General features: G+C 47.2%; 1 protein-coding gene across 2 annotated transcripts; it reads right to left on the minus strand.

Moving 5' to 3' along the window:
- Positions 1–1,778: 1,778 nt before the first annotated feature.
- LOC117653769 (putative serine protease K12H4.7) lies at positions 1,779–8,139 on the minus strand. 2 transcript variants are annotated; one of them, XM_034399653.1, is made up of 9 exons: positions 7,984–8,139; positions 7,026–7,305; positions 5,966–6,153; positions 5,509–5,744; positions 4,357–4,495; positions 3,352–3,656; positions 2,566–2,701; positions 2,127–2,296; positions 1,779–2,030 (listed from the first exon to the last, which is right to left on the minus strand). In XM_034399653.1, the coding sequence occupies exons 2-9, from the start codon at positions 7,275–7,277 to the stop codon at positions 1,891–1,893; spliced, it is 1,566 nt and encodes a 521-aa protein (XP_034255544.1). In that variant the 5' UTR covers positions 7,278–7,305; positions 7,984–8,139; the 3' UTR covers positions 1,779–1,890. The 2 variants fall into 2 exon arrangements, with proteins under 2 accessions (XP_034255544.1, XP_034255545.1); XM_034399654.1 differs by having other exon boundaries at positions 7,026–7,290; positions 7,984–8,095.
- Positions 8,140–8,447: the final 308 nt, after the last annotated feature.

Raw genomic sequence — 8,447 nt, forward strand, 5'->3', positions numbered from 1 at the left:
TGTCGTCTCCAGGGAGAGACCACTTCGAGACGCGCGCGCCCACGCGGCTAGGGGGGCGAACCCACCGCTGGAGGGTGGGCGTCGAGGCCCCGACGGCGTGTTAGTCTCGTCTTCCACTGGTCGAAATCTCGTCTTGTAACGGAACAAAACAAGACGAGATTTCGACCAGACGGAGACCGCTTGGCTACGCCATTCAGACCGCGATTAACAGGTCGTTGCCAACTCAAAGTCGTCTCCAACTCGTCTTAAAATTGTCGCCTGGCTCTTTTTGTCATCTTGGCGTCATCTCCGCGGCAAGACCAAAATCTGACCAAGTTGCGACGAATTGCAGTTTTCTGCTTCCACCGCATGTGCATGCAGGATTTGTGGGCTGCCGTTAAATACTAGAGATAAGAGTGGATGACCTGTTGATTTTACTTTCAGGAAAGCTTCTTCTCAACAATCTTAGAACAGGGGGAGCGCTCTCATAAGTTCTACGGGTTCTGGTTCTGGCGCTCCCGCACGGGAGCGCTCCCAAACGTTTTTAAGCGGTCTTGCTACCGCTTCTAGCTCTGCATACGATCCCACTCATCCCATCCCATCCATCCACCCATCCATCCATTCAGCGCGCTCGGAGGGGACTGCATGGTCGTGGTTCGTCTGTCGTCGTCGCCTGCGCCGCCACGCCGCCTCGCCGCGCCAGTCCCCACTCCTCACAGCCACCCCCTCCCTCCTTGCCCCCTCTCTGCCCGGCCTCCCCGGCCGGTCCACGGCAAGACCGCTTTGCTAAGCTTGCCTTGGCGGAACTTTTTTTTTTATCACTGCATCGCTGCTTAGGAGTCATACTGGAACTTCTGCATTCGGATGGCCGAGTGCTCCTATTGGGCGAGCCTTGCTCGCCAAACATGGGGTATTGCCAGCGAGCTGCTAGCGTGCGGTCCCTCCACGGCCCTTGCCAACAGTGACACTTGCTGCACGCTTGTGTACTCGGCCAAGCAACGGCGACGGTTCTCGTATTCGATTGTTGCAAATTTATGTATTAGGAGAAGCTCCAGACAAAAAAAAAAAAAACACTTGGTCGGCGACATCCTAGGAGCGGGCGCTTGTGGTGTTTTATCGGTTCCTTGTATGTATACGAACTGCCGAAAAGACACTTGGACGAAATCCGACACCCCCTGTGGCTTTGGTACGGGTCTAAACACCCCCAAAACAGCTGTTTTCGAGGGTTTGGGACTAGATGGGTTCTCGCAAACCGAGATCCAAAAAAGTACCCAAATGGGTCTCAGATACCCCAAAAAAAAGCGCTCTTTCGAATGCCGTGTCGAACGAGGCTCTACGACGTCGGGTTTAGATGCTACGGGCTCTCAAAGTTGCTCAATTTCACTATTTTTACTGAAGATTTGAGCATATCAGGGCCGTTTGAAGTAGACCATCGGCGATTTCGCTTTCAAGAGGTGCTGATCAAAAGTAAATAGCTAAAAAAATTAGTTTTTCTGGACCCAAAACCACCTAAGCCCAGTGGTAAAATGACCCAAAACTTAAATTGTTCTCAGTTCCTCTAATAATTGCCTGACATGGCTGAAATTTTGTGGGGGTGTTTACCTATGGGTGGGCACTATTTAAGACAAAGAGGAGCGAAATCGCCGATGGTCTACTTCAAACGGCCCTGATATTCTCAAATCTTCAGTAAAAATAGTGAAATTGAGCAAATGACCATCAAAAAAAGTAAGTGAACAGGTCTTAGCCGTTCCAACTCACTGTGTCGGGGGCTTCTTTCCAGACATTCAACTCTCCCACCGTTCTTACAGAAAACATTTTACTTTTAGTGAAACTGAATGGGAACAGTTTGAGCAGCAAATACATTGGTTAGTCCTAGTGTTGCAATTAACAGACATTAACAGACAGGACTTGCTAGATAGCACCGGGATCACTGTTGGGCTCTTCAAGGAGAACGTTGCGAAGAAAATCGAAAACCTTCGTGTGAGCCGCTGAAATGTACGGCGAGTCGTTCATCGCATTCGGGTAGTCCATGTCTGCGCAGTGGGAGCCTCCTGCAAAAGGTATTTTACTTGATGAACATCAAAACAGACGGATAGCCACCCTTCAGTTCTTGAGTTACGGAAAACTACGTAAAAGGCTCATCTCACCGTCGATGAGGACAGCCGGCGCGTTCCTGCTCAGGTTGCCCAGGATTCCCAGCGGGTACCAGGGATCGATGTTGCCGTTGAGGAAGAAGACGTTGGTCACGTCGGGAGCGCGGTCGCCGAAGAAGAGGTTGGTGCGCTTGACCGCCGCGTTGATCTCGTCTTTGTCGAAGCTGCGAGTTTACACATTCTTGAAAGCTCGAACCCACCTCATGAACGAATTTATTTAGAACGGGAGGTTACAGTTATTGGTGCAAATGAGCTTTTCGTTCCAATGTCTACCCAATCTTGCTGAAAACTGGGGAAATATGCGCCGTTTTACGAATCGTACAAAAAAGTGCATCGGCTCAAATAACTGAAAAATGAGATAGCTCACACTACGCGTGCTCGCAAGCCGCACACTGTTCCACATCAGCGAATGTGATCGTTCCGACGCTGTTACCTGGTTCCGTAAACATCCTTGCACAGCTGGTAGTTGTAGCTGACGTCGTAGAAGCCTTTGGGGAAAGGGGTGTCGCCAGCGGAATACGTCTGGTAGTACCCGAACTCGCTGCAGGTTTGATAGATCCACTGACGCGCTGGAAAAAAGAACGACTTGATGAGTATAGAAGCAGTGGTGATACCTTTATAATTTTCAGAACTGGTTTGAAGGCCAGGTTGAGTCAAAGCGTTCTATGCAAAATATTAAGCATGTATACCAGGAAATACGACAGTTCTGCAATCTTTAAAGGTACCCGCTTTCTTGTCGCAATTCTTGTCGAACTTTTTCCAAACTTAAATTGATTTATGGCCCTTCACCTATTATACACTTATACACTTACATCGGCGAGGGCGTCCCCCTTCGTTCCGTCATTCAATTTTTTGAAAATGTCAGGAAAAAACATCCTTTTTTTCCTTGCCCTCGGATAGGCCCAATTTTCCGTTGAATTTTGAAGGTCTCTCTTTGCTGCCCGATAGATGGGGCTGTGGTCGTCGCTCAGACATCCGCGATGTTTTAGGTGACAGGAAGGTTGAGGGAACACCCACCCCACACCTAATTCGCACCATTATACTATGGAATTCGCTCATTCGTGGATTTGTAGCGGCCCGTCAAACATAATGGCCCATAATTGATTCGTGACCCACAGTTGATTTTTAAGATGTGGGGTAGTAAACAGATGAGCAATATCCAGGGAGTTCCTGGGACGGGAATACAAGAACCGTTTTTGCCGGTGTTCCCTGCACTCACAGGAGCCGTAGATGCCTTCGCCGTCCTGGGTGTACGCCGTGTTCTGCAATCCCGTGATTGAACTGCGGTACGACCAGTCGTAGTAGATGCCGGGAATGTTGTTTTTGCCCAGGACGAGGTTGGCCAGCTTCGCCATGGCCTGGTCCGGCGTCAGGTTCCCACTCATGAAGCTGCAGATGTACTTGATGTTGGAAGTGGACTGTGGCGTGGAATCGCGGTTGTACTGCACGGCATGAGCGAACGGACCCGACAACGTTTCGAAGAAGGCGTCCAGGTCGAGCTTGGCCACGAGGTCGGAGCCCACACTGCAACGCCAGGGAATTGCGGGTGAGAGGGAGTGACTCCGGTACACTGGTCGAACTGAAGTGCGTGAATATACACAGCTTGTACGCGTACATTAACGACTTTCATCGAGCGTAGTAGTTACTTTAGAACGCTAAGGTTCAAGCGTAGTTTTCCGTTCCGCCCTTCTCCCGCCTACCTAAATGCATGCCAGAATTTCTTCTCTACACTCTCAGCCTTTTACTGACTACTTCCCATTAGCAGACGCATTTCTGCAACAGACCATAATATTGTGCTTAGTAGTTTCGTCAGTATTTCTTAGCAATTGCTAATAACTGCAAGTACTACTTACCCTTTTTTAAGTAAATTGCAATGAAAATTTTAAGTATTTGAGAACGAAATAAAGTATTATTCAGAAATAGGTCCGCTAATGTGAGTGTATACTTCAGTTGAAGCGTTAAGTCTTCGAGCGTAGTTGTATGTTTGAACGAAGCGTACAAGTACGCTGCGCAAAAGTATGTAAAATGTACCAGAGCATTTTACTCCAGGCATTTTTCGGTATTAAACCGCTAGTACACCGGTTCAATGAAATATTGATCATCGTGAGATCAAATGAACCTTAAGCAGTAGATTCTCTAGACAATGCAAATGACCGACATGCGATTCAAGAAGGAACATGAAGTTCGAGAACTTAGTCCTTAATCCACTGCCATCTTTACTTACCGGAAGGTGTCCCGAACCTGTTGATAGCCTGCAGCTGTTTGAAGGAGTTGGACGATTCTGTCCGTGGCCTTCTTCACATTGTCGAAGCACCACTGCCCAGCTTTGGTCGTCATGGATCGTCCCACCACTTCCATGTATTCTAGAAGATAAATGTCAAATGTCATTTTAATTAATTTGGGCACTATTGTGCACCAAAAAAGGGGAAAAATGTGTTTTTTACGCATGCGAATCGTACAAGAAGATCTTAGAAAAGATGTAGTTTCTTTCAAAGTTCCGATTTCTAACTGCAAGTATCATAACTGGATTGTGCCGGGCACACTGTGGGAAAAAATCACAGTAAATCCTGTAGTGATTAGTACAGCTGTCACTGTAGTTCAGAGTACAGGATTTACTGTACTTTTTTAACAGGATCTACTGTACTTTGTACGGGGTTTACTGTACCACAGGAGTGGAGTACGGAATATCCTGTACCAGGTACAATAGATACTGTAGCCAGGCACGGTAAATCCTGTGTTCTGAACTACAGTAAATCCCGGCAAAAAAATTAACGGGATTCACTGTGGTTTTTTCGCACACTGCAGTGAGTAGAATTAGCAACGTAAAAACGGTTCCTGCACTGTTATCCAAGTTGAGATACTTTCAACACAAAAACGTGCGATAATATCCAAAATGTGATTCCCACGAATCATTGCTCCCCAGATGCGATGACTTTTGTATCACAAAATTTTTGGAATGGTCATCGCACATTTCTGCAATGAAAGTAGGAATTATTGCATAAAAAGGCGATTATGGCAACACAAAATCTGCATTCAATCTAGTTTTTTGCAATGATCATTGCAAAATTCGGCGATGCAGCAGCTCATCACACCGTTTTGCAATGATCATCACAGAGAAGAGCGATGAAATTTGTATCGCGCTGAAAGTGCGGTCTGCATCGCAAGTGGAATAACAGTGTGGCTTTCCCAGGAAGCCTGAGGACATACGTGGTTTCCTGAAAGTTCCTGGGAAAACCAGGAACCGATTTTACTGTGAGGGTTCTCCTTTCGGAGAGAAGTGAGGTCCAATGGAGCACAACAGCACTGACACCCAAATTTTGTGACTTTAGAAATTTGTAAAGTGTTTCCCAGGTGCGGCTTAGCTTTACAAGCTCACCAATGAAGTCAGCCTTGGCGTGGACGGGTGCGCTTGAAGAGATCGCCGCCCTGATGAGGTGCGGGTATTTGTACCGGGCCCAAGCGGCCAGGTTTCCGGGGTACGAGCCGCCGAACACGACGATCTGTTGCCCTTGGACGATGCCGCCTGTCTCTGTCAGGTACTCGATGAAGTAGGCCAAGTCAGCCAGCGCCTGGTCGGCTGACAAGTACTGCAGGCTCGCCGTCGTCAGATCTCTGCACGAACCAAGAGTCACGACCAGTCAAGTGAAAATACTGCAGGTTAGCCGTAGTCGGGTCTCTGCCTGGCTGCTCGAATCAATCAAGTCATGAAGTATCAAGTATAGATTGCAGGATGGCCGTAGTATAGACTGCATGAATCTCGTGATGACACGTCAAGAAGTACTGAGCTGCCTTGAAGCTGTAGCGTTCGTGTGGAACTATCATCATTTACTCACGGAAGAGGGTGGCTCTTGCCGTAGAACCGGTGCTCCAAATCGTATGTCTTAGCTCCAAAGTTCTCCGCCAGGTACGTGATAAAGAGAGTGTAGTCCATCAGGGATCCCGCGCTTTCCTGACCTTCTCCACCAATGAAAATGAACACGGGTCCACCTGGTTGGTACAGGTCACTTCGTGCAAAGTACCGCTGCAACAATTCCCATGTTGATGTTCTACCGAAGACTTCGAGGGATTAATTCATTTAGTTACATTAGTATTATCACGCGGTCACGTTAAGAGAAACTGACGTCGGAATTTCTCAGTATAAATCAAGTACTCTGCAAACTAAAAAGTCTACATAGTACACTCTTATTAAAGCATGCTTCCAAGCACACTCTTATTTACAGCATGCTTGCCAGGCACACGCTAAGGTAGAGTGTGCCTGGCATATACACGTTAAATAAGAGTGCACCTTGCAAGTACACGCTAAAAAACACTCGATTAATCCTATCTTAAAGCAGGGGCAGAGGTGTACCTGCCAGGTACACACTTCTTTAGCGTGTACATGCAATGTACGCTCTATTTAAGCGTGTGCCTAGCAAGTATGCTGTAAATAAGAGCGTGCTGGGAGGCCTGCTCTAAAAAGAGTGTGCTATGTACACACTACAGTTTGCAGAGTACATGGCAAATAATAAGTCACGAGATGAGGGTCAGTGCGGGGAAAGTTCTTAAGCCTGCACATACGGCATTTGAAGAAAAATGAAAAATGGGGTGCTCAGTTCTTTCCCTGTCTAGTTTTTCCCCCTCACTGACCTTAAGTTGTGATCAGCTGCACCTACCGAAAATAGGATGGTGTGTAGTAAAACTCTGCCGAGAAAAATTCTTATCATCTTGTGGGAAGAATCAAAGTGATCAGCTAATTATGACATCAATTGTTACACCATGTGGTTTGGCAATACATTCTTTTGTTTGCCCCGCGTTTTTTTCTGGCTCCAAGGATGCCTTGATGTTACCTCTCAGTTTTCAATGTTAACGTGGTCTGGTAAAAACCTACCACTGCACTCCTTCATATGGACAAACCTGTTTCCATGTCCTCTTGTCATTGGGATTGTAGTGGTCCAGGATCTGGTCCATGTACAGCTCCTGCACCTGCGCCCTGCCAGTGGGTGGGACGAGTGGGGGCGGAGGGACGAAGCGCAGGAGCCGATGATCGAAGCGGTTTCTCACGGCTTCCAGGACGGGCACCTTGTCCGCGCTCTCGATGGGAGTCTGCTGGGACGGGGCCGTGGCCGCGCCCAGCAGCAGCAGCACTGCTACTCGGAGGACCAACATGTTTGGTGCGATCCTGACGGCCAGAGCACTGTAGGAAAATTAGTGTGCCAGTTGGACGTCTTGTCATTTTGTTTCCAGCGCTCATCTCAGCTTAGTCGTAAAGTTCAACGATGTTTTCGAACTGACAATACTGTTGACAATGGAAAACCAGTTCCTGGTTTTCCCAGTTAAGAGATAACAGATTTTCAGGGCGTCCAGGGGAAAACCCGGAACCGTTTTTGCTGTGTACATCGGCCATTTCCATGCAAAACATGATTTTATTTTTTGCAACATTCTAGTTGCCTTCAATGGCCTCTGCTGACCGCGAAATTTAAAACAATCAAATGTTTCAACCAAAGAACCCAGGGCTCATTAACTTTAAACTAATATTTTCAAAGCAACCATATCGATCGTGCTCATTTTAAGAAACAAGATGCAGGCAGTTTAAATGGCATAGCAATTGCTCACACTAAATGTCTTACGGTGAAAGGCTGCACCAACATATTATAGTGTAGATTTTCTCCATAATACCAACGAAATTCGTCAAAATATCTATAAGGTACAGTGAATTCTCAATTGTATATTCATGAAGTCAGCTGCACCACCATAATATGGAACATTTCCACCATAATATGGAGAATCTTCACTCACTGTACAACATTTGAAGTGTTGTCCATGATCCGAAAGAAATTACAGACGAACACCACGCTTTACACCCCGCACTTACCGAGTGGACTTAGTGCGACAGACTCAGCCTGACTCGCAGTGTGGCGAAACGTAGGGAACCCTCCGGAAGCGGAGCCGTGTCGACCACAGCGAGGAAGGATTCATATATACCGGAGGAACCCACCTCATCTTTATCAGCGCCGTGCAGGCTCGATAGCCGTGCACAGTGTGAGACGAGCTGCATTGTCCTCTGCTGTAAAATATCGATGGAGTGGATTAGCCCATTGTCTCGAGCACGTGATGAGCATTGGAGTGGCCCAGACGTCAAGTCGAGGAAGTGCAGAGTGCGCTTGGGTTATCGTCCAGTAAAAGAAACACCAAATGCCATGGAGCTTTTTTTTTGTTCCATGAATCAGCCAACTTTCGGTCCACCGTGATACAAATCATCCCATGACGTCAAATTAAAGTAGGCATCGTACAATATCACTTATTGGACACAAAATTTGTTTCATTCATGGGACAAAA

The sequence above is a fragment of the Thrips palmi genome, unplaced genomic scaffold, assembly GCF_012932325.1.
Source record: "Thrips palmi isolate BJ-2018 unplaced genomic scaffold, TpBJ-2018v1 HiC_scaffold_8, whole genome shotgun sequence".
Taxonomy (NCBI): domain Eukaryota; kingdom Metazoa; phylum Arthropoda; class Insecta; order Thysanoptera; family Thripidae; genus Thrips; species Thrips palmi.

Bases quoted from the DNA above. Each gene is read 5' to 3' on its own strand.
- LOC117653769 (XM_034399653.1), bottom strand. From the start codon at position 7,277: ATGTTGGTCCTCCGAGTAGCAGTGCTGCTGCTGCTGGGCGCGGCCACG. The intron at 4,496-5,508 runs GTGAGCTTGTAA...TTTATCTTCTAG, and splicing joins CGCCAAGGCTGACTTCATTG to AATACATGGAAGTGGTGGGA. The intron at 2,031-2,126 runs GTGAGATGAGCC...TACCTTTTGCAG, and splicing joins GCCGGCTGTCCTCATCGACG to GAGGCTCCCACTGCGCAGAC.